The sequence below is a fragment of the Oreochromis aureus genome, linkage group 2 (genome assembly GCF_013358895.1).
Source record: "Oreochromis aureus strain Israel breed Guangdong linkage group 2, ZZ_aureus, whole genome shotgun sequence".
In the NCBI taxonomy this organism is placed as follows: domain Eukaryota; kingdom Metazoa; phylum Chordata; class Actinopteri; order Cichliformes; family Cichlidae; genus Oreochromis; species Oreochromis aureus.
Genome location: NC_052943.1, coordinates 13067529 through 13093450, shown reverse-complemented (window position 1 = coordinate 13093450; position 25922 = coordinate 13067529). Strand labels below are relative to the sequence as shown.

At 41.1% G+C, this 25922-nt stretch overlaps 1 protein-coding gene across 1 annotated transcript in view; it reads left to right on the top strand.

The window, feature by feature from the left end:
- Nucleotides 1-18394, top strand: part of LOC116321639 (short transient receptor potential channel 7) — a 57454-nt gene extending 39060 nt beyond the window's left edge. The window contains exons 8-12 of the mRNA XM_031741578.2: nucleotides 12263-12458; nucleotides 13220-13438; nucleotides 15627-15707; nucleotides 16657-16732; nucleotides 18221-18394. Coding sequence (XP_031597438.2) covers nucleotides 12263-12458; nucleotides 13220-13438; nucleotides 15627-15707; nucleotides 16657-16732; nucleotides 18221-18360 — 712 coding nt within the window. The 3' untranslated portion in view covers nucleotides 18361-18394. The remainder of the gene's footprint in view (nucleotides 1-12262; nucleotides 12459-13219; nucleotides 13439-15626; nucleotides 15708-16656; nucleotides 16733-18220) is intronic.
- Nucleotides 18395-25922: the final 7528 nt, after the last annotated feature.

Below are 25922 nucleotides of genomic sequence, written 5' to 3'. Positions count from 1 at the left end.
AACGTGATGAGCAGGCAGACAGAGCAAAGAGTTAGCTGACAGAAAGGCGATTTCACCTGTAGAAACAGAGTCTAATGGAGTTGAAATGGCGAAAGATGGCCACAACCCAACAGGCTGACATAATGAAGACTTCTCAAAAACCCAGGAACAAGTACAAAAAAAGACCCTAGGACCTGTAGATGAAAGTGCCTTATCATCACCATTACACAGTCATTTCCTTTGCGAGTGTGTGATCCAGCTCTGTCCATTGTCCTCTTATCACTTCACTCCTCTGCTTTAGAGATCAACATCAAGGCTGATTTAAAAAAAAAAAAATCTCTCAACTTCTACTCATTTTATCAACCTCTGGCTGCATTTGGGTGGGTGGGTGGAAGGGAGCAGGGGGGAGGTTGTCCATGAATTCTGGACTCTTGATTGCATACTCCGACTGGGGGAGCTGTATAAAGATGCTTTTCACATGACAAAAATCTTAAATTCTGTTGTTGTCAGTTCAGCCACCAGAGGTCAGTCTCACATTCTCACCTAGTCCAAAGAGCACTTGTCAGAGCAATGCCAAGACTGAACTGTGCAGAGAGACACTATTTGTTTTTGTTATTAATATTATTATTATTATTTATATATATATATATGCCATCTATCTGTGCATTATGTATTTTCTATGCTTTTCTCTCCCTTCAAAAGACACTACCCCATCCATCTCTTTTGTTCCTTACCATCCAGCAGAGAACTTGCTGTTTGCAGCAGCTTGTGGGTAGTTTAACTAAATTCATAACCTTTCTTTGCACTTTTTTGTGTTTTTACCAACCAAAACTACAAACAATTTGGGATCATAAAATGAAAGATTTGTTTTTCCATTTCTTCTTTACCATCCTTGTTCTCTCCCCTTCCTGTCATGTTTCTGACAGCTGTGAAGGCATGCCCAGGCAATGTATTTGTCAGGAAGCCACCATTGCACACTTGTGCAAAAGGGCAGGTGTTGCTTAGTGCTCACACACTAAGCATCGTCATGGATTAACAGTAGCTTGATTCTAGTATGACCACCTAAAAGTAACTCAAAACTTTGCAGGGAATAGCATATGATCAGCATACGACCAATAGGTGTGGGAAACATTTTAAGAACACAAACAAAACGAGTGTCTTGTGTCCTATACTCCCCACATGTTATCTAATATCTATAATGATCATGTCAGTGGTATGGACCCAAATGCAGGAGGTGAAATCGCTTAAACAAAAGCAACCTTCAATCGCTTATAAGCCCTAAATAAACAAAGATCCAAAAAATGCAAGGGTGTAAAAAGGGCGTTAAAAGGAACACCTCTTAGCAGCACACAAGGGAGTGCACGCAGACACTTTGACAAAGACTAAAGGGGAAGATGGGGCTATTTATACAACAAGGGCTGATTTGAAACAAGAAACATGAGTGGGGTGAGGCACGGGTGAAAACAAAGGAGGGACTAAAACTAATGCAAGGCATGAAAGAAAACCGACCTTCAAAGTAAAACAGGAAATAACTAAAAACCCCACTATAAGCATGGTAATAGAGACAGGAAAAAGAGCCACTAACAGAGAGAGAAGACAATGGGAGCCACCAAATTTACTACTAATAAAGATCAAGACGAGAACCAAAACATGAACCAAAACAGCCATCACTAGAATAACCATACAGTAAAATCAGGAATCAAAGACTCAGTTTTATCACAAGAAATAAGCTCACAATCTGACAGAATAAAGGTATCAAAATAGGAATCACAAATAAGACTATATTAATCAAAAATCCAAAACCCAAATGAACAGAACCCAAGACTCGTGACATTTTTAGAAATACAGTCACCGGCCACTTCTTATGTACAGCTTGTTTGTAGGGGTTGAGCCCTGTTTTGCTTCAGAACTGCCTTATTTCTTCATGGCACAGATTCAACAAGGTGCTGGAAACATTCCTCACAGATTTTGTAACATATTGACATGATAGCATTACATAGTTGCTGCAGATTTGGCGACTGTACTTTGAGAACGTGAATCTCTCATTAGACTGAAGTCAGGTGACACTGTCTAAAAGAGCCATTTCAGTATATTGAGCTCATTCAAGGATTCAAGGAGCTTTATTGTCATTCGCATCACATGTTTACATGAGGTAGAACGAAATTATGTACACATGGTCCCGGAGCGAAAAGAAACAGAATAATGAAAAAACAGAATTTTTAAAAAGTAATAATTTTTTTTTTTTTAAATGGATGGCCATGATTAGCAACAATGCTCAGGTGGGATGTGGTATTTAAATTCTTAAACTGTACTAAGGGCCCAAAGTATGCCAAAAAAAAGCCCCCGCATCGTTACCACTGCCAGCCTGAATTGTTCATAAAGCCAGATTCCATGCGTCCAGGATCCTTGCCACCAGGCAACATTTTTCCAATCTTCTGTTGTTGAATTTTATTGAGTCAGTGCAAATTGTAGCCTCAGTTTCCTGTTTTAGCTGGCAGAAGTGGCATCCAATGTGTTCTGCTTATGTAGCCCATCTGCTTCAAGATTCGACATGCTGTGCACTCAATGCTCTTGTGCATATCTTGGTTGCAATAAGTAGTTATTTGAGTTATCATCTTATCAGCTCGAAGCAGTCTTTCCATCCTCCTCTGACCTCTAGCATCAACAAGGCTGCCAAGAGAACTGTCACCCACTGGATATTTCTTTTTCAGACCATTCTGTAAACGATAGAAATGGTTGTGCAGGAAAAATCCCAGTAGATCAGCAGTTTCTGAAATAGTCAGATTAAAAGTCACCTTTCTTCCCCTTTTAGATGCTTGGTTTGAACTTCAGCAGATTGTCCTGATCTTGTCTACATGCCTAAATGGATTGAGTTGCTGCCACGTGGCTGATAGACATTTGCATTAATGAGCAGCTTAGCAGGTGTACCTAAACACAGTGGCTGGTAAATGAATTTCTGAGGGCATCTGAGCATTTAGATAGTAGCAAGGACACACTTAATTTATGTTCATATTATTAAGAGATCTTTGGCAAAAATCTTCTCTCCTGTAACTCTACACTACTAAATGGCGAGTTGACAATGGCAGCATCTTCTCCACCACGTGATGAGTGTCAAGGATCTCAATTGCCCTCAAAGTAACAGCATTAGCTTTCTAAAAGGTAGCTGTTATACTCAATGGGCCTCTCCACTTGTGTTGTGAAGCTGTGCTTAGTTTACTGGTGCTTCTTAAAAATTAGCAATGGTTCTCTTTCAGCTCTCTCAGCTGGCAGATACTTATCACCTCGACATAATTTACATTTCACTGTAAAGTTTCCACTCAGAAACTCTAAAATGAAGCTAATACTTCAACTACATAAATGCTTTTATCTGTCCCATATCACTGGCTGAAGTACACATGTGCGCTGACACAAGAGCAAAATTGGATATCTTCTGCCTGTCTGCTACAAAAGAGACAATGGGGGCAAATATTAACAGTAACAGATTTCTTATTTGAAAAAGTATAAAACTGCTCATTTAAATTGTAAAACTATTGTGTTAGTCATTACAACGAAAATGTAATTTAAGTACTCTGCTAGTCTCTGCGGCAAAAGGTGTACCACTCAAGCTGGGGCGCAGCGGGAGGGATGTGAAAGGAAGAAGCAGCATATGAGAGAGGAGTGAAGCTGAGGATATCGTTTTTCCTCACACATATATACTCAGTGACACTAGAGCAAAAACTGACTCGCATATACACATAAACACACAGCTTGATAAGGCTTAATGGGGACTGAGCTGTAATAGCCACACCCCGACCCGATCTCCTGAGGTGTGAAGACACTTCTGACTCACACGTTTAAAAAAAACAAAAAGCTCTTTGTTAAGTGCCCACACAGTAATTTTTTCACAAGTGCAAATACACTGTAACACATACACACGCATACACACACACATCCTTGCTGTGTTTGTGTTTACATACTAGGTGCTTATACAGACATGCAAACATTTATGTACAAATCAGTTTACACACACACACACACACACACTTTTGATTTGGGCAGTGGTGATGGAGCCCTGGACCTGTCTCTATTTTCCAGTCAGTCATGCATGACAACACCGCACAGAGATGGAGGAAAACAGAGGCGAGAAGGGCAGGGAAGGTAAAAGCTGAATAAAATGAGATGGATGGAGATGGGATTAAATCTTACGGGAAGACTAAAACAGAAAGACATAGCGGTGTGTCAAGGACCTTGAAAATCAAAATCAAAATGTCGATTACAGTATACTGATGGTGAAGTAAAACAGTGGAATAAATGTAGCAGAATCACAGGGACGGCTAACAGCAGTGCAACAAAGTAAGTGAATGCAGAAGAGGACGACAGAGGAAGATGGCAGGGATGAGGGATGAGAAGAGAACCATAGGGAACGATGCAGAGGAGGGTGTTTTTGGTTTGGCTCTTTGTTCAGGCAAAACGCGGGAGACCAGCCAGAATACATAGACAAAGGAGGAAGAAGAAGAAGGGAGAGAGAGAACAGGAGAGAATGAGAGAAGGTCATGCAGACTGAGCAACCACACAGGCTTAGCAGAGACTCAGCATTATCGTTTGACAAGGTGGGAAGAAATCAGAATACAAGTACTGTGAAATAAATCCTGTTACCTGATTTTTTTTCAGCATTTGATCATTATTGCCAATTCACTTAAATTTTATATACCATAATGACCTTTAAAGACATGTCACCATATTGAAGTTGCTTTTATAAGAGTGTGCATTTCATTTGTAATGCCATACATAAATACAAGATGAGAGGCATCTGAGACTAAACGTGTATATAAAGTGATAATGCATAAGGTATAATGCAGTGTGAACAGAGAAGAACCGGCAGTGATGAGAATCAGGCCAAAGAGGAGAGTAAAAAATAGCACTTAGATTTACATGCCCGAAGATGCAGGCAGGAGTTTGAAAACAAAGTGCAGACTGGGGGGGTTTTTGGAGAGGAAGAGGAAAAAACAAAGGAACCATGAAAGAAGGTCTGAGGTGATGTACGGGAGTGGAGGGGTAGAGAGGAGAGAGGGATCTTTGTGGAAGAAAGGGGATGTGTGTATAGAAGATAAGAGGTTGTGTGAGAGAAGTCAGAGTCAAAGTGAGAGCAAAAGGGAGAATTTATTAGCTCTAAAGGCAAGGCAGATGTGTCATGTTCAGCCTTTACCAGTCAAGCACATCTGAATGTCAAAATAAGAAGGGGAGACACAATTATAATTAAGGCGAGCCCGACAGAAAGAAGAGAGGCACAAAAGTAACAGAGAAAGAATTCATTCATGTGCTGTGACCAGTAAGGGATTTGAAATGTCAGTGGCAATGCTTTAGACTTTCTGGCAGTATTCAGTGTTTTTCAGTAACTTCTTCCATTATCATGACAAATTATGTCAAGCATTCAATTTCCCTCTGGTGAGATTTAGTCCATCTGAAATTTTGATGTCTGACAATAATTGTTTGCAATGAAATTCATTTAATTTTAGCTACGCTAAGAAGCTCTGCTCAGGCGGATCACACTGCATATGATGATGGAAACACTACATTTCATTAGGCTAACTCTCCAGTATAATTTCCAGACATTTGCTATTGATTTTTAAAGACGAAGCCCTTTTGAATGATGATGTTTCAGGCTGATTTTTTTAAAGTGTCCAGCTGAAGTTTTTGAACAAATGTGCTGTAAATAGGATCTTAAGTTCACATATGATGGTCGCGTTCAATACATTGTGCTAAACAGCTTGAAAAAAAAGAAACTTTTCAATAAGTTTTTGTTAAGGGTTTGATGTTAACCTTTGCAGTTCTGGTAAACATCTGTAAATCCAGTAAAGAGCAGGGCACATACACAAATGTTATCTAGTCTGTAATTCGCCTGCAGTGCATGTCTGCATATGGGCGATGAGTTAGTTGTGGTTTTGTTTTACATTGCCTGTAAACAAAGGATGTAATGATAGCAGAAATGTAATGGCCTATATCAATACCAGCAAATACTTGATTTTTTGTTATGAATTTTAAACCCCTAATTTAAAACAACACAACCAAAAGGATTATCCCACATACTTGTACTTGTAGGGTCTATACCTTACTATATAAAGTGCTTTTAGGTGACTGATGTTGTGATTTGGTGCATTATAAAAAATATTCAATTGAATTTGAACAGAAAATTGGACATAAACTCCTTGATTTTAAAATAATTTTAAATCAGGTTGTTTAGTTAAAATATTATCATTATATTTTATTTAGAAAACACAGACTAAAATGCTGGAATGGTTGCTGAGTAGCATCCTAATGTTACAATAGGATTTAACATTGGTACTATTATTAGTACAATACAGATTTTTTGATCAGTGAGTTGTGTAGGTGCTATCGCGGCAGTTGTATTGGTCTCCATCTTCATTCTGTAGCTTTTGTTGTGCTGGGGGGTTCTCTTCTTCCTCAACAAGAAACATATATATACAAATGTCCACACTGACTATGCTACTTAAACAAAAACAAAGAAAGTACTGACCAACAAAAATGGCAGGGTGTTTTTTCTTATGAAGGTAATTAATTTGCTAGAGTTGTGATCATAATAAATATAATTCTTTCTCTTAGACCTTTGTCTAATACACACTTCTCTAACATGTGGAGAAACTCAAAGCTTGCCTTGTAAGAATTAACAAACGACCAGTTCACATTTTTACTGGTAAATGAAAAGTGCAAAGAAAGAACGTAACTGATATCACAGATTTTCATAACCAAACAATGCCAATGCTTATGAAATAGTATAAACCACATACTGACACAGAGGCAGAAAAACAGACAGACATTGAGGGAACAGGCAAATTAAAAAAGTTGATGTTGTGCTTGATTCACTAGCAAAAGCCTCTTAATTGCTCATCTTGTGGTTTTGTATTCCCCGCTTAATAAGATTTCTCTCACAGCTTGCCTGAAGATACACACCAGCACATCCCTGTTTTGCGTTGCTCACTTTCTGCCTCATTTTGTATCTCACTGTCTGTCACACCACTGTGAACACACTCATAAACAGACACACAAATTAGTTTTCGTTCACTTCCTCATGCATTTGTTTCCCACTGCTTTTTTGTTTGTGTATCAGAAACAACAATAAACATACGCACACACATGCAGGAATCTCTTGGGAGTGGCATTCATTCAGTCATTAAAACCCAAGGTGGAAAGTGCCCCACCCTTTTGTCACCATGGTGACAGCTCTTTTGGTATAATAGGTAGAAAGTTAAACAGAATTTTCTATTTAAAGATGTTTAATCTGTATTTGTCTGAGTATTTATATGTTTGCAGAACAAGAGAGGAGAAGAGAGGAGAACTAAGGAGAGGAAAGGAGAGGAGAACTGAGGAGAGGAGAGGAGTGGTGATTGGGAAGGAGAATTTAATATCTTACTAATGACTGAAGGGCAGACAGACGGAGAGAGAGAGTCAGAGAGATTCAGAGACACAAAAAGGGGAACAGTTGGCTACATTTACATTTATTCATTTGGACAGTGAAAGTATTGCTGCAGATTAAACAACGAGGAGAAATACATGAGGAGAAAAATATTGAAAAAAGAAACGTATACATCAAAAGAATAGATTGAGTGACAGAAATAGCTAAAAGCTGTAGGGATGAACGATGGAAATAGCGAGTGGGAGGGAGAGAGGGCGATGTGGAGAAAGATATAAAAGCAATGGCAATGGCAATATAATGAGAAAATAGGGGAGAGTGATAGAGCAGCCAAACAAGAGACAAAGATGATAGCAGGAGAGGAGGAGCAAAGACAACGAGAGTTCCAAGCATAAAGCAAGAGAGACAGAGAGAGAGACTGAGAGCATGTCTCTGGGGCGGAGAGGTTGATTTGGGCCTGCTGGTGATTGGGTTTGGGGCTGCTCCTGCAGAGCCGAGGTGACTCACCAGTCTCCCACACACATACCCAGGCACACGCCAGGCTGTATGCAGCATGAGTGTGGTAAGGAGGGAGAGAGAAAGAGAGAGATTCAGCTCTTTTCTGTCAATGTCTTACAGGGTTAACCGTGTGTGTGTGTGTGAGTGTGTGTGTGTGTGTACTTGCACTGCTGATGTTGTGGGGACATAAATCTGATTACACGGACACACTGCGGCGAATGAGTGTCTTTCTGGGGACAAAAACTCCCGATAACAAATTTTTAGATTGAAGACTTAATTTAAGGTTAGAGCACCTCTCCAGGATATGAATGAGGTTAAATGTTAATGTAATGTCTTTTAAAGTGATGGATACAAGTCAGAGAAGAGTGTTGGCGTGATGGAAACACTGGTGTGTGTGAGTGTCTGTACATGTGTGGTGTAGTCGTCATGCTGCATGCAGCCTACAGGGAGCTGCCACTCTTAATAACAGATAATAACACACAATTCATAGCCGTTTCCAGATGCCGACTGTCCCTGCTGATTCACTGCCTATTGTACAACCCTATTGTAAAACACACACGCACACACACACACATACAGGCACACTGGTTTGAAATGAAATAATCTGATTCTTAGGTTGCTAAAAAATGTTCCATTATCCAGAGCACCAAGCATCTCATCCATCTCCGTAACAGGGTATTAAATAATACACACATGACCGGAACCTTAGCTGACATTAGCGAAACACAAATTCAAATTTATCAGTCCCGTTGATCTCCAAGGATACATTAAAATTTTCCATAATTGCACTTTCTCCCTGAGAGGCATCTCACACAGATTTGAGTGAATTAAATAAGCTGAAAACAAAGCAAGCAAAACAAATGAGGATGCACAGCGACACTGGCTGCCCATGCATCAATATAATCCAGTATAAAAGAAGAAATGCCGCTCGCTTAAATACTCTACATGCGACTCCACATTCAATTCACATAAGGGTTGATAGAAGTGAGGGGCATGTATGTAGCCTTATATTTTTACATAGTTGACATGACAAGAAGGGGTTCACTTTCACTGACGCTGCCCACTTGTAAATATCACCCACATTTTTGGATGTTATATTAAACTCACAATCTGCCTAGGCGAACAGATGAACATGGAATATAAATAGTCTGCTGTGTAATGAGTGCTAGATTTTAATTGTGTGTGTTCCTGTGAATGTCTGGTATAATGGGGCCTCAATGTTAGCTGGAACAATGCCCTTCATCATTATCTGTTCTTGAATTTTAGGGACATGAAAATCTAAATCGAGTGAACATTTCACAGAGCCAGAAAGGAGACCTGGAAGAATAATTGGAAGAATAATTTGATTTCAAAGATAATTGGGATACAATATGATTGAGAGAAGATAATTGTCCTCCTTTTTGTTTTGTTTCAAATTTCAAAGACAGGAAAGTTTTTGTGTGTGTGTGTGTGTGTGTGTGTGTTTTTTTATCTTGAAAGAGAGGCTTAAGGTAAGTGACAAGTCATTATTGAAACAGAGAAGGATCAAAATAACAGGTTTTCAAGGGAAGTCTACCAAAATCACCTTCCTCTCTTCTCCTGATTGCACGATTGGCTTCTGGATGTGTGTGACGTGAATAGTGAGTGAGGAGATGATGCTGTTGAAAAGAGCCTTCCCCTCAGAGCAATTGCCTGTCTGATGCCTGGGGCCTCTATCATGACAACACAAAGAAGAAAACCACCTAAGAACTGCTATAAATGCTTTTGAATATGTTTCTCTTTACATACACCTTCAGTCATTGATGGCACTGCAATATGTTGATGCTTATGCCAGTAATTTGTACCCCTCTGTACGGTGCACATTTTTCCAAGTACTTATTAAGTATCCTGATGAGATGGGGGCAAGTATTTGCATGCTTCCACGTTGCTCCTGATGTGTATATTTACATTGAGTGCACAGAGGAAATTACTAACTTGATGCATAGTGATATGCTCCTGAACCTGTTAAAAGTTCCATTTGCTTGAATCATGACAACTCTAAAGTGCCTCATGCAACTTACTGAAAAGGGTATAATGTTAAATAAATGAGCCATAACAATAACACAGAAAATTGTTAGCAAACTGTAGCTTTAGGGTTTGGGATGAATCTCAGTGCTCCATGATAAACAGATGCATACATCACAAGATCGGTACATGGCTATGACATCAGCATGACAGTGAAAATGAGCATTTATAACACTGAGTCAGACTGTTGATATATAAAATAAATAGGAAGGGGTTAGCCCTGGGTACACTCTTGGCCACAATCTTTTGTTCTTAGCTGTCAAGAGTAGCAGGTGGTGTGGTCTGATTCAAGGTTTGACGTGTTGTGGGTTCAGAGACACTCTTCTGCATACCTTGGTATGCAGAGTGGTTATCTGAGTTATTGTTACCTTCCTATCAGGTCGAAGCAGTCTGGTGATTCTCCTCCAACCTCTGACATCAACAAAGCATTTTAACCCAAAGAACTACTCCTCACTGGATATTTACTCTTTTTTGGATCATTTATAGTAAAGCCTAGAGATGGTTTTGTGGAAAAATCACAGTAGATCAGCAGTTTCTGAAATACTCACAGCAGCCATTCAGACACCAATAACCATGCCACATTCAAAGTCACTTAAATCACCTTTTTTCCCATCATTCTCATGCCCAGTTTGAACCTAAAGATGTCATTTTGACCATGTCTACATGTCTAAATGCATTAAGTTGTTGCCATGCGGTTAGCTGCTCATATATACACTATTCAGCTATCATCAGAACAGCACAAAACAATAGTGACTGCATGCCAGTATTTAGAGACCAGCATGATAAAACTATTCATTAAAGAGGAGCATTTCTGATCAGCAGCAACAATGTGCAAGGTTGATCGACGCAAAACATGATGCAACAATGAGACTGTAACAGTTTCTCGTAGTATTTAAGTAATTCCAGAATGGTTTTCAGGTTATTTTTGCGCACTGGTTAAAGTTTTCTGGAAGCTGTGTACTTTCAAGTAAGTATGGAGAGCAATGATAGAAGATATTCTTAGATATCTTATATCTGAGTTTAAGAGAGAGAGCACACAGACAAATTCACTGATCTGGTGTTGAAGGTTAAAGAGTATGTTTGGCTTTCTTCTTGAAAGATTATTCCTGCGGTACCCAAAGGAGTCTGTTTTTTACGTGTGTGATAGAGAGGAGGAAAAAGTCTGTCTGTGTGTGTTTCTGTCTGCTTCTATCTCAGTATGCATGTGAGTGTCTTGTTTGCCACCAGCAGGTGCCATCACCTACCTTTCTGTGTGCCAATGAAACACTGTCTCTTTGAAAGAAGATAATTTGGATGGCACCCATAGCTCTCAACCAGGAACCTACAGATCTTCTATTCCACAGCCTCCTCCCACCACCAACCCCTCCAGCAATCCAACCAGGCGTCTCCCTCCTCCCCACTGAGCCCCCCTCTGCCATCTCAAGCCCATGCATACCACTCGTGGAATATTTAACAGCAGACATGTTCGTGAATGTCAATGTTCAGAGATCTCACAGCTTTGTGCTTTTTTTTCTTTTTACCTTGTTTTCCTTTCTCACCCCTCTGGCCCTCAAACACATATTGGGTCAGTGTGAGAGAATGATCCTCCAGGCAGAACTGAGAGTTTGAGTGTGGATTTCAGTAGAAACAGCAAAGCACTGTACGCTTTAAATGAAACATTAGCCATGCTTCAGTTATCGTACTTAAATGTCAGAGGTAGAGTCAAGTGGAGTTAAGAATTATTCATATACGTCAACCACAAGAGTGAGAAGTATAATTCAGTATGACATTTAATGTGCAAAACTTATTTCACTTCCATTATTCCTAAAAATGTTGAATGCATTTGAGTTTAAATGTTTTCTTTCTAGATATAACCTTGACACCCCCGAAAGGATCACATGCACATTCATCTTAAATCATATTTTTTTTTCTATTAAGTGCAGCAACGTTTCTATTTTGAATAAAGGTCGACGAAGGACTAGGCTGAGAATTTAATGAATAGAGATTTATAAACCGATCTCTCAAACTGTGGAGCTGAACCTTTCCCTGCTTTTTCGATGTGTTGCTTTGTGTGGTACAGTGCCATATGGGTGTATTTATAAGTAAGTGTGTTTGTGTGTGTTTGTGTGTGAGAGAGATCTAAATGGGGTAGCAATGTGTTCAAATTGGACATGACTCACCAGGTATTTCATCAGTGCCACCTCATAAATCCCACAACATTAAAATGCATTTCATGTGTTTGCATGTGTGTGACTGAAACAGCAATTAGCTGGTAACGCATTGGGCTTTTGTGTGTGTAGTCACTGGCATGTGCTGATTTCCTGACTGCTACAACATCTCTCTCTGTTCCTGCAGGGTAGAGGAGAGTTTCAAGACTCTCTTCTGGTCAATCTTCGGGCTGTCTGAAGTGATTTCGGTGGTGCTGAAGTATGACCATAAGTTCATAGAGAACATCGGCTACGTGCTGTACGGAGTCTATAATGTCACTATGGTGGTAGTTCTTCTCAACATGCTCATTGCCATGATCAACAGCTCTTACCAGGAGATAGAGGTACAAAAACAGGATATTTGATCAATAGAAAAAGGGTGTGATATTGTAAACAAGTCAATAAGGTTCATTTGTATGAGTGTCTGATTGTGCCTGCAGGAGAATTGCACCATTACTTAAAAAAACAAAGAGATCAATACAGTGGCAATAAGCAAAAACATCACCCGCATAATAAAATGAGTATCCCAGATAAAACAAAAAGGTTTTAAAATAATTTTTACATTTCTGATTTTTGTCACGCTTGTTCTAAAAATGAACACTTACTTTCTTACCTGAGATATTTAAGCTAAAAAATTATTCTTCACCCTCAATAAACATTAAGCAATAATTTTGAGTGAAATGCAACTGGAATATATGAAATCAAAGCTTTATTTATCAAATAATCATTAACAAAAATGTGCTTGGTATATATTCCCATCTAAAATACTTCATTTGAACACATTACAAAAAAAGCTCTAAGCCATAATGATCAAAGTTAAAGCAAAAATACTTGAAATATTTCATTTTATGCTGAAAAATTCTATTTTTGAATTAAATTACAAAAAACCTTGATAACATTAAAAATTTTCAAGATGTACCTGTTCAGTAAACATCAAGTTTAGTGCGATAACCTGTATTTTCACAGCTTTCAGTGTGTGGACTTCATTGTCCGTATTGATTGTATTTTAAAAAGCTACAGTACAGCAAGTTCATTTATTGATTCTTCATGTAGTCTTCATCTATCACCAGATACACCCTTTGCTTCTTTCTGTCTGCCTTTGCAGGAGGATGCCGATGTGGAGTGGAAGTTTGCTCGTGCTAAGCTTTGGCTCTCCTACTTTGATGAGGGCCGCACCTTACCCGCCCCCTTTAACCTCGTTCCCAGCCCTAAGTCCTTCTACTACTTGGTGCTAAGGATCAAGTCCTGTCTGATTCGCCTCTGCAAGGCCAACGGCCATCACCATAATGAGTTGGAGATGGGCATGCTCAACTCCCAGGCCAAGGTGTTTTTACTATATTTTATTATTTTACACATGTTTGGCGAACTGCTTATGACATTTTGATTCGTGGCTAGTTAATGATTTTCCAAACCTAGCTGCCAAAGCCATTTAATAATAGACTATTTCTTTTAAACTGATTGTTAGTGATACATTTTCTAAGCACCTTGTTTCAGCTTTTTTAACAAAACATTTCATTGCCAGACAACTGTAGTCAAGTTTTGGTTTGGTTTGGTTTCTAGCACTAAATTTACAACAGTGCAAATGCAGTGCTTTCTCCATCCATATTTTTTCTGCTGAGAGGATCCTTCCTGGCTAAAGCGTAATTGTTATTTTCCTACATGGAAGTAGTTAAACTGCTAAAAATCAGTGAAGGGGCAATAAACACTGATTACACCCACCACAATCCTCAGTGGAGTTGCCCATATGGGTCAGTTATTTGTATAATGATCATCAAATACTGAATCTTTAGCAACTGTAATTGGAGAATGCGCACAGGCAACCCAGGAATGGCTGAGGAAATGTAGGATATTCCCACTGCAAGTCTAGAAATTAAATCTAGTTCAGTTTCACACTTTGTCCCTCATACGATTTGTGTTTCTAAATAAAAATCACTGCAATGACAAAAATGCCTCGTGTGACAAAAATATTATAGACCATTTAATGCGCAATCAGTCTTGGTGCTGGTGTTTTCTGCAGGCATTTCTGCTGCCTGATCCCTAAGCTCAAATGGCTCACCTCAGCACCTCAGCTAGGCTATTAGGCAGGCCATTAGCTTTACCCGCGTCTGCTCAAATGCTCAGGCAGGACAAGATGGGTTACGCCCTGGTGCTTCTGTGAGCGCCTAAAGTTTTCTGACAGTTTCACAGCCGAGCCAAGGAAGTGCAGCAAGCGATCGATACAAAAGCTTGCACCAGTCCACAGTACAGTGTTGGAAAATGTCAGCTGAGATTAGGAAAAGGCAGCCTGCTCTTTCTGTGTCTGTATCTTCGTAGTGGATGGTGCGTGTTTCGTCTGCTGTTTAACAAACGTGAAGCTAATCACTTTAGTTTCAAAAAGCATATGCTCATAAATAGTGTGTACTTGCGTTCATTCGGTAAGTGTTTGTTTTGTGGTGGTGTTCATGTTCGTTCTTGTGCTCTTTGGTTAACTGCCTTTCACAGCAGTAGGGATAATTAATTTCAATATGAGGTAGCTGGAGGCAGCAAAAAACCACAAAGCAGGTTACTGCATGGGGACTAGATCACAGAAAACACACCAAAGAGATTTCAGCTTTGTCAGTTGGCCTTTGGAAAACCTCTGCATAAGATATGTGTTTCTCACACTCACGGAGTCTGAAACAATAGTAGCTGTCTGGGTGTATGGTACAATAAAGAAATGATAAAAAATAGATTAAAAATATATTTATTTGCCTCACAATAGCACACAAAAATGCTGTATGTGCTGTTCCTCCAGTTCACAAGTCACTGAGAGCTCAAACTGACAACTGAAATATCAACCTTTTCATCTTGATAAATGCCCTCTCATAATGAACATTAGCTAAGGGGTTCTTCTGGTTTCATTTTAAAGGGAATCAATTTTTATTAAGTTACAGTAGTTATTTGCATGGTCTTATTTTTATTCAGACAATTTAGGTTGTCTTTTTACAGTTAAACATTTCATCTGTTCTTGGAGAAAAAAGATTATTGGAATCCACTGTGATCAGATGCTTCATAACTTGAAACCTTGTCGGAAGTTCTAGGATAGAGGAATATTGTTTATTATTCATCTGTTTATTGCTAAACTTAGTCTCCTTTTGAGCATTTGGTCTTTTTGATGTTTCCTGCTTTTACTGTAGACCAGCTTGTTGCGTGTGTTCACACTTCAGTTTAAACCCTTTATTTTTTTACACTGCAGTGTTGAAGTGACACACATGCTACAAAGCAAGGTCGTAGACATGAAAGGCACGTAGGAGTGAGTTAATAAAGACTCTTTCTGGCAAGGGTATGCAGTCAACTCTCTTTGCCTTCTCTTTTAAAACGTCTCAACCGCAGATATTAATAAACACTAAGCCCTAGCCTTTCTTTTATTGCCGTCTTGCCACTATGATGCCTCCGTTAACACCCTTATCAAATGCTTCCGTCTGGCATGATCCATAGAACCTAAAATATGACATTAACACTCGACTTCTTCTATCTGTTTCTTGCTCTTGTAGGATGAACGCTTCAAGTCTTATCCACGGCCTGGAGAAGAGTTCACCCAAAGAAAAGCTAGAAAACACCCCACCAGATACCAGGTAAGATGGAGACCAAACTGGATACAGAGAGCACAGGATGTGTGGAGTGATGATGAGACAAGACTTAAAAATTTGATGGAGGCAAGAAAGGAATCAAATGGGAGACAAAGAGAGAACATAACGAATATGTAAGAGAATAGTATTAGATGGGTGTAGAACTATAGCGAGAGTGAGGTTCGCTGCAGGGTGATGACAGTGAAGGAGAAAGGAGAGGGAAGCAATGAGGAAATTCTGACACAAAAGAAAGAAGAAAGAAGGTGTGAGGGAGACACAAAGATAAGGTAGAGATGGTGGAGAGGAAGAAATCTCTCAAGTTTCAATGGAAGGGCACTGACTGCTAGGAAGAGGTAAAAAGAGAAGAGAGCAACAGGGTAAGGCTGAAAATTCCTCTAATGAGCTGTTTGAAAGAGATCGAAGGTAGGCACTCAGTAAATGAGCTCAAAGTATAACACTGAGAAGGGAAAAGATGCTTTCCACCTTAGACTGTTCTTCACCTCTCCCCTGAGGGAAATCTAGCTTCCTTGATAGACTGACTCCACTTTTGTCTTAAGCCTCCTATTTTGTGTGTTTTTACTAGACTACACTACACACACCCACACACAAAAGTGAGATGTCAGTTGGTGTGGTGTGCATGTATGTTACATGTGGGGTGACCAGTATTGACCCATGTTCACAGTCCCTACATGCAGAAATTGACTGCTTGAAGCTTGGAAACAGTTGCAGCAGATCCCTGTTGGCCACAGATTTATTCTCAGTGTCTCACTTACTATCTCAAAGGCACAGTACTCACTCACTGTCCTTACAGCTTTGTGCTTATGTTTACACACAAGCATGGATGAGTTTCGAAATATGCAATCAGAGAAGTTTACTGGGTAAATATAGCATCCGTCGTCACATCCCCTTGACACGTCCTCTTTGTCTAATCTTCTTTTTCTTCTCTTTCTCATAGAAGATCATGAAGCGCCTGATTAAGCGGTATGTGCTTAAGGCTCAAGTGGACAGAGAGAGTGATGAAGTTAATGAAGGTAAAAATTCCCTCTTCATTAAAGCCCACTTTCATTGTGTCATTATGTGCTTAAGGAACACTGTGTTTGGAAAGTTTTCAGACACTTTAAACTTTTCTGCATATTGGTATGTATAAAAAATAGATGGGTTCAGTTCATTTAAAAAATATAAATGGAGTTGTAACACTTTAAAAAGACAGAGTAAAAATGCTTGTGTGTGTGTGTGTGTGTGTGTGTGTGTGTGTGTGTGTGTGTGTGTGTGTGTGTGTGTGTGTGTGTGTTTGTAAATTAAAAAATAAAAGGCTGAAATATGCTTTTAACATAAGTATTCGGAGTGTGGAGAGGTTTGCACAAGGTTGGCATACCATTATTTTTGGAAAATTTCCAACAAAGTTGGATGGGGGAGCCACTTTCAGGTATCTCTAAACTCCTAAGTCTTTGTTGAAGTAAAACATCCCCACAGTATGATGCTCCCCCATCATGTTTGGCTGTAGGGATGGTATTAATGAGGTAACACTCAGTGCCTGGTTTTCTATACACACTCCACTGGGAATTTCAGCCAGTAGTTTAATCATCCTGTCATTAGACCAGAGGAGTTTGCTTTGCATGGTCAGAAAGACATCCAAGTGCCTTTTGGCAAACTCCCCGCGGGCTGCTGTGTACCTTTTAGTGAGGAATGGCTTCTGTCTGGCCACTCTACCACAAAAGCCTAATTGGTGGCTACTGCATTGAATATGTCTTGTAAAGTTATCCCATCTTTACAAAGGAGCTCTGGAACTCATTAATAGTGATCACCTGATTTCTGGTTACATGTTGCATCGGCATCCTTTCATCTCTGATTACTCTGTTTGGCTAAGTGGCCGGATCTAAAGAGACTGTTCATACGTTTTAAACTTTTCTCCATTAGAGAACAATGAACACTTTGAATGCTGCAGAAAATTTCTTGGATCCTCCCCCAATTGTTACTTTAGACAGGCTTTTGTGATGATTGTGCAGACAGTTCTGTGAACATAGTGGGTTGGTTTTCACTCTGACTGTGAGACCTTATGTACTAATTATTTCAGGTGAATTAGGTGCGACTGTCTTCGTTTTGGTTGCAGCAACATTTTAAGGTCCTAAAAAATTCAAAATTTAATATTCACCTCTTAGTTTTATTAAATTGAAAAAATGGCTTTGTCACCATGGAGTATTGTGTGTTTACTGAAGTAATAAAAAAAGAGCTGAATAACTTTTTAGATGAAACTGAAGCTTTGAAAAGGTTTTAACATTTTCTAAATGCACTGTACGTGAGGGACAAGAGGTATGCGTTACTGCGTTTTAGACTATACTGTGTGTACTTCAGTGTAAAATGATGTCATTGCTCACATGCATCAACACTTTTTGTGTGATCCCGTAGGTAACTGCCTACCTGCATGCATGTCTTTGTTCATTCATACTAATGTGCCCTAATTGCTGTGCCATACCTCAGCTCTTCTTTTGTACCTGTGTCCGTGTGTGACTATGTTGTAGGCGAGCTGAAGGAGATCAAGCAAGACATTTCCAGCCTCCGCTATGAACTCCTGGAGGAGAAGTCCCAGGCCGCAGGCGAGCTGGCTCTGCTCATCCAGCAACTTGGCGACAAGTTTGGCAAGAACACCATGAGACACTGACAGGACTTGCAAGAAGGGATGGGGAGAATGTGAGAGAGGGTGAAATCAGGAAGAGGTCGGGGGTGGGGGGGTTGGGGGGGCAGAAAGCTGGGTCAGCGCAGGTATTTTTAAGGCCTTGAGAGTACAAGAGGGAGAGAAAAGAGACAGGGGAAGCAGGATGTTTATGAGATAGACAGGATGAATGGAGGACAGTGGAAGAAAAACATGACATAAAGAAACTGGGCAGAGTGAAACAGCTGATTTAGATATGCCGGGACACAATTAGGGAGGAATGTGAAAAGCAGATTGTGAACACAAGTGAACACGAGAGGGTCAGAGGTGAAGTAAAGGGAGTCAGAGGGGCTTTGTGCTGACAGTTCAATTCTAATTAAAAGCAAAGTCTTTCACGAGGCGCGAGAAAGGAGAGGAAGAAAGAGCCTCGCAGGCTGGGTGGGAGGCAGAGGGAGACGAATGAGGAGGAAAACACAACTACCATGAGATATGACGAGGCACCACGGGGCATAAGACTGAGGCAGTAAAAGCCCCCACACCCACTGCCAAGATATATCAATGTATCGCCAACTCGGAGAGGGAAACCCAGAAACGGGATGACACAGAGAGAGGGCTGGAGGGGGAGAGGAACAAGTGAGAAAAATATCTTTAAAAAAAAAAAAACTGCCACTGTTATTTACACCGGAAACGCTGGCATTGCTTCTGAGTCCTCACTTTGTTGGGACAAGCATAGATGCCTGTGAGAATACTGCACACACCTTTATACAGCAGGCTGTCTAATTAATGCATATCCATTCATAGTGCACAACCTATGATCAGGATTCTGTGGATTCAGGAAAAATGCACCTATTTGAAAGTCATTAAAGAAACCACTAAAATATTAAACATTATCGTATTATCTTAATGTCATTTAGAATTCTGTCCTCATAGCACAGACAGTGTTCGGTCCAGCAGATCCAGAAGATCCATGCTAGAACAAAATTACTGTAATTTAAGAAAAAAAACCCTCAAACAGCTTCTTCTTTACCTCATTCATGCTGCCAGAAAAGAAAATGACAATTAAGATAAACAGAAACTAATCTGAGGCTTTCACAATACCTCTCATCCATTCTTTAAAATTGAGGGGGCCTTTCTTGTTTCAACAACTTTAAACCAGCGTGTTGAAGTATGGCCGAGATAATTGCTTTAGATATTCCCCTCTCCACTGTGTTTGGAGCACTAAGTGTCTCATGTTTTCTAAAATGGTAACAAAAAAGTGACAGGTCCTCGAGGAGTATGTTTACAGCTCTAAATCCAGAAGGTCAGCACTGAGGTTAAGCCCGTGAAGGTAGCAAAACTGAGTCTGCTCCAGGGCAGCCAGACATTTGTGAGGAGAGAAAATCTCTGAGATGCAGAGATATATTTATGTATGCAGTGATCTGGCAGTAAAACTGGAATTCAGCTGCAGAAGCTGTGCAGAGTTATTTTATGGTCTTTCTTTTATTTTATTTTGGAGACATATTTGACATACAACAGCATAAACTGAAGTGTTGTGTTAGACATTGGTTATAGCTGAACAATAGTTTAAACAAACAAAACAAAGAAGTATAAAACAGTTTAAGAAGTTATTAAATCTGGACATTATTGTCCAGAGTAATGTAGATATAAATGGGGTGCTAAAATCTATGATGACCTGTGGGATCAGATGCATCATCGTTCCCTTTTGTGACTGAGGCCCAGATTTTGATTTAAAGCAAATATGAACATACTAGGCATCCCAAAGCTGAAAGACACACCAGTAGATCTAGTTAAGAAGCTCCTGTCCTTCATTCTTTTTATTAATTAATCACTAAATTCAAAGTTCTTTTTTGAATCCTTGAAAATATATTTCATTCAAAACATCAACATCCAGTGCTGGCAGTCACACCAATCTGCATATTTTTCCACGTTTAAGTTTATAAACGCCATGTTTCATGAGAAAGTTTCGGTATTGGAAAATTAATCAGTGGATTGGACTGGTTCCTCCAAGGCTTTTTCTATGAATTCAGAAAATTAGAATATAACATTCACTTCCATCAATCCTTCTTGAAATTAATCAGATAAAATTTAAATATATTTAAGCTAAAGCAGAACTATATTACCATTCTTTTATTGTGTGGCTGGTTACAGTAGTTATTTGATCTCAGATGGAAGAGTCAAGATGGGCCTATTGCAGCCATCAGCAACAGTGTCATTAGGTGCTTTTGGACTCCCCAATTTTTTTTTATATGGTCCTAGTAATTGTCCTAGGTAGTATGCACTATTTCTCCTGCAAGTACACATTGCAGGAGTTAGAGGGCTTTTTAAAGATATTTTCTAATCTCCTGCTACAGAGTAAGTGTTTTTTCTGCTTAAGAACTATAATTGGTTCAGCAGTGTTTATTCACTAGTTCAAAACATGAACGCAGCAACTGGCGTTAAGAAAAAGAAAGTAACCACTGGTAAATATTAGCCTAGAAAATGTCTCTAGCCTCTATACGAGAGAGGGAATACAGCATGTTTTTAAATTGTCAAAGAAAATTTGAAAAATCTTTTGTTAGCAGGTCCTCTTAAATTTCTACTTTGCATCCACCACAGAACAAAAGCCACGTAGACAGAAAAGAGGCTGAAACAGGATTGCAGGAAAATAAAAGACCACAGCAAGAGCTGATGATAAATTACTATTGCTATTGCATCACTTTAGAATTCCTAATAGTGGTCCAAGTTAAACAAATGCTTGAACAAACAGCTTTGAAAGTGGGTAGTTCCCAGGCAGAGCCCAGGTAGTTCCCAAAACCATCAAGTCATCTTTGAGAGTAAAACCTAAAACCTGCATATATATGTATAATTAAAATATACAGTAGTGTGTGTGTGTGTGTGTGTGTGTGTGTGTGTGTGTGTGTGTGTGTATATATATATATATATATATATATATATATATATATATATACACACTACTGTTTCTTACAGATAGGGCTTCATTCTTATAGATAGGGCTTAAACTCGCTAGTAGGCAAATACGACCAAGTATATTTCTAATTCAAATAGATAGTATTTAATCAGAAGGCTTTAAACATAATTAAAATGCCGTTTTTATGGATATGATTTTTTAATTTGTTTCAGATACATAAAGGCTTTTCAGACAGATTTTCATTTCAATTAAATGGACTCGACCTTATTTCTTTATTTATTTGTATTAGGTGTTAGGGCTGTTAATTAGTTTCCTTTTTGTAGAACCATGCAAATGATGAAAAGACCCACCACCAGAAAGAGAACATTTCCTCAAATACTGTATTTTTAACTTCTACACAAGAATTAATGATTAAATCAAAATCTTGTATGGTATATTGTCATATTTTTGATCCTTAAATTAAACAGAGTAAGCTCTATATTGACTGTTGTTTTTTTGTTTTTTTTATTTAGCTTGTATGTTTCTGCTTCTGGAATTTAATTATTCAGCATTTGTCTTTACCTTTACCCACTAGTGGATGAGAGGTGCTGGAGCAAGAAAATAAACATGTGGCTGCTGCGTTGTTTTGTGCTCCAACAACACTGTTCACAACACATTTGAACAGCTGGGAGTTCCCCAGACAGAATGTACACTTTCACACAGTGTGACAAATGTATAATACACATAATATTTTTAATAAAACATTATATGTATAATGAAATATATCCATATACTTCGTGTTGTGTTGTACACATATATATAAGCATCTCAACATGATAGTCTGCTTTACATCCATCCATCATCCATTTTGTTGACCACTTATCCAACCAGGATCACAATGAGGCTGGAGCCTTCCCAGCTGACACTGGGTAAAAGGCGGGGACAAGTGATGGACAGGTTGCCACTCTTTCACAGGTATAACATGGAGAGACAGACAACTACTGGCACCTGGACAGTGGCAGGAAGGGGTGACAGTGATGAGCACTAGCAGTGTGCTGCCCTTCTGTTTCCACAATTTTTTGTATTTTATGCAGCTTAGCATGCAAACTCATCTAATACGTATTTAATAGTCTTTGCCCACAATTATAGTTAATGATTATGTGATGTCATGGAAACACTAATGACATAAATCAAAGTCCATCAGTCAGGTATTAGAGCTTAGCTATAGTGCCAGATTGAGGACATCTTAGCCAGATTTCCACCCTCATGGTCCTACTGCCCTCAAACCTCTGTAAACACCCAAGTTGCTGTAATGTTTCTTTTGTGATAATGAGCTGCGCCTCAGGAACAGTTTCTTAAAACCACAGCAAAGTCTTACTACTGTAAAAGCGTTACATGAAGCTAATGCTGCCTTGATATAGAATATTTTAGACTGACTATGAAGAGGGTTTAAAAGCCAAGGAACCCCACTGTGACTGGGAAATTGGCTTTGCTCTAAGCCGCTGTGTGTGTGTGTGTGTGTGTGTGTGTGTGTGTGTGTGTGTGCTTGTGTTCCTGCACCTGAGTGTTGACCTCGCCAGTGCACTTGGCGTGACAGACGCATCCTGAAAGCTGCCCTCTAAAACAGCACAGCAAACACTCGGTTCCTACATAAGTGCAGATGTTTATTAGGCTCCTGTCTTTCCATGATATTCACTCACCACTTTCTCTGCACTGTTTCAGGCTGTCACTTTTTTTTTTTTAACTTTTACTGCCTCTACTGCGATAATAAAAACGCCAACAAACACCTTTAGTTTTCACTAAAACCTGCCTTAAATGGTCGTCTTTTAGATGACAAACAGCAGATTTTGGTGTCCTTGTTTCCACTGAAATTTATTTTTGTGACTATTGAGACACGACTGGTTTATACAGAAGATGTCATTTCAGGAGAAGAAATATTTTGATTAAAAAGTCTTCCATTCATTTTGCCTTTTTCTGCCTGTCATGATCTTTGTAAAGTTTTCTCCTAGACTTCCTTTGTTTTGGGGGATTTTTTTGTTTAGGTTTTTTTGCTTCCTTTGTGTTTTTGAAGGTTTTGCTCATTTTACGGGACGCCTGTGTTCCCTCTGTGTGTGTGTTTTACTCGGCTTTATTCTGAAGATTAGCTCCTTAAGAGACTTTCTGTGTTTTTACTTCCCTCCTTTTGTTTTTTCCATCCTCATTAGTGTCTGAGTGAGTTTTTGTGTATATGTGTTTCTTCCTCCGCTCCTGGCCGCCGCCCGACACACATTGCACCCGACCCCTATGGCGCCTCCTGCGGGTGGTGGGCCTGCGGGAGGATGGGCCCATGTCTCCTCTTCGGGCTGTGCCCGCCGGGCCCCATGGACTAAGGCCCGCCACCAGACGCCGCCCTCGGGCACCCTCCCCGGCCTGGCTCCAGGGCGGGGCCCCGTAACCCTATCCCGGCAGGGTAAACTGTTCCCTCGATGTTCTTTTCATACGGGTCTTCTGAATCGCTCTTTGTCTGGTCCCTCACCCAGGACCAATTTGCCATGGGAGACCCTACCAGGGGGCAAAAGCCCCCAGACAACATAGCCCCTGGGATCCCTGTGACACACAAACCCCTCCACCACGATAAGGTAGCGATTCACGGAGACCGATTCACGGAGACCTGGCGGACCGATCCCCGGCTGCCAAGACTGGCAATAGGGACATGGAATGTCACCTCTCTGGTGGGGAAGGAGCCTGAGTTAGTGCGTGAGGTTGAGAAGCACCGGCTAGATATAGTCGGGCTCACCCTCACGCATGGCTTGGGCTCTGGAACTAGTCTCCTGGAGAGGGGCTGGACTCTGTCTCAGTCTGGAGTTGCCCCTGGTGAGAGGCGGCGGGCTGGGGTGGGTATTCTAATATCCCCGGCTTGCTGCCGGTACATTGGGGTTTTTCCCGGTGGATGAGAGGGTTTGTTCCCCGCGCCTCAGGGTCGGGAACGGGTCCTGACTGTCATCTGCGCTTATGCGCCGAGTGGCAGTTCAGAGTACCCAGCCTTCTTAGAGTCCCTGGGGGGTGCTGGAAGGTGCCCCACCTGGAGACTCTGTTGTCCTACTGGGAGACTTCAATGCTCACGGGTAACGACACAGCGAGACCTGAGGGGCGTGATTGGGAGGAACGGCCTCCTGATCTGAACCCAGTGGTGTTTTGTTATTGGACTTCTGTGCAAATCACAGTTTGGCCATAACGAACACCTTGTTCGAACATAAGAGTGTCCATAAGTGCACGTGGCACCAGGATGCTCTAGGCCGCAGGTCGATGATCGATTTTGTAATCGTATCACCAGACCTGCGACCATATGTTCTGGACACTCGGGTAAAGAGAGGGGCTGAGCTGTCAACTGATCACCACCTGGTGGTGAGTTGGATCAGGTGGCGGGGAGGACGCTGGACAGACCCGGTGCACCTAAACGCGTGAGTGAGGGTGTGCTGGGAACGCCTAGCAGAGGCCCCAGTCCGCGAGATCTTTCACGCACACCTCCGCAGAGCTTCAACAACATTCCGAGGGAGACTGGGGACATTGAGTCCGAATGGACCATGTTCAGCGCTCCATTGCCGGGCTGCTGCATTGAGCTGCGGCCGCAAGGTGGTTGGTGCCTGCCGTGGTGGTAATCCCCGAACCAAATGGTGGACACCAGGGGTGAAGGGAGCCACCAGGCTGAAGAAGGAGTCCTATCGGGCTTGGTTAGCCTGTGGGACTCCAGAGGCAGCTGACAGGTATCGACAGGCCAAGCGGAATGCGGCTCGGGCAGTGGCTGAAGCAAAAACTCGGGTGTGGGAGGAGTTCGGAGAGGCCATGAAAAAGACTTTCGGACTGCCTCGAAGAGATTCTGGCAAACCGTCAGGCGTCTCAGGAGGGGAAAGCGGTGCTCTACCTGCACTGTGTATAGTGCTAGCGGGCGCTGCTGACGCCGACTGAGAAAATTGTCAGACGGTGGAAGGAATACTGAGGACCTCCTTAATCCCACTGACACGCCTTCCGAGGAGGAAGCAGAGTCTGGGGATGAGGGAATGACCCGCCAATTTCTGGGGTCGAGGTCACTGAGGCAGTTAAACAACTCCTCGGTGGCAGAGCCCCTGGTGTTGATGAGGTCCGCCCCGAGTTCCTGAAGGCTCTGGACGTTGTAGGGCTGTCCTGGTTGACACGCCTCTACAATGTTGCGTGGAGATCAGGGCAGTACCCTTGGACTGGCAGACCGGGTGGTGGTCCCCATCTTTAAGAAGGGAGACCGGAGGGTGTGCTCCAACCACAGGGGATCACACTCCTCAGCCTCCTGGGAAAGTCTATGCCAGGGTGCTGGAAAGGAGAGTTCGTCCGTTAGTCGAACCTCGGATACAGGAGGAACAATGCGGTTTTCGCCCTGGTCGCGGAACACTGGACCAGCTCTTTATCCTCTCGAGGATACTTGAGGGTGCATGGGAGTTTGCCCAACCAGTCTACATGTGTTTTGTGGACTTGGAGAAGGCATTCGACCGTGTCCCTCGGGGTGTCCTGTGGGAGGTGTTATGGGGGAGTATGGGGTGTCTGGCCCACTGCTACGGGCCATTCGATCCCTATACAACCGTTGTAAGAGTTTGGTTCGCATTGCCGGCAATAAGTCGGACTCGTTTCCGTGGGTGATGGGCTCCGCCAGGGCTGCCCTTTATCACCGATTCTG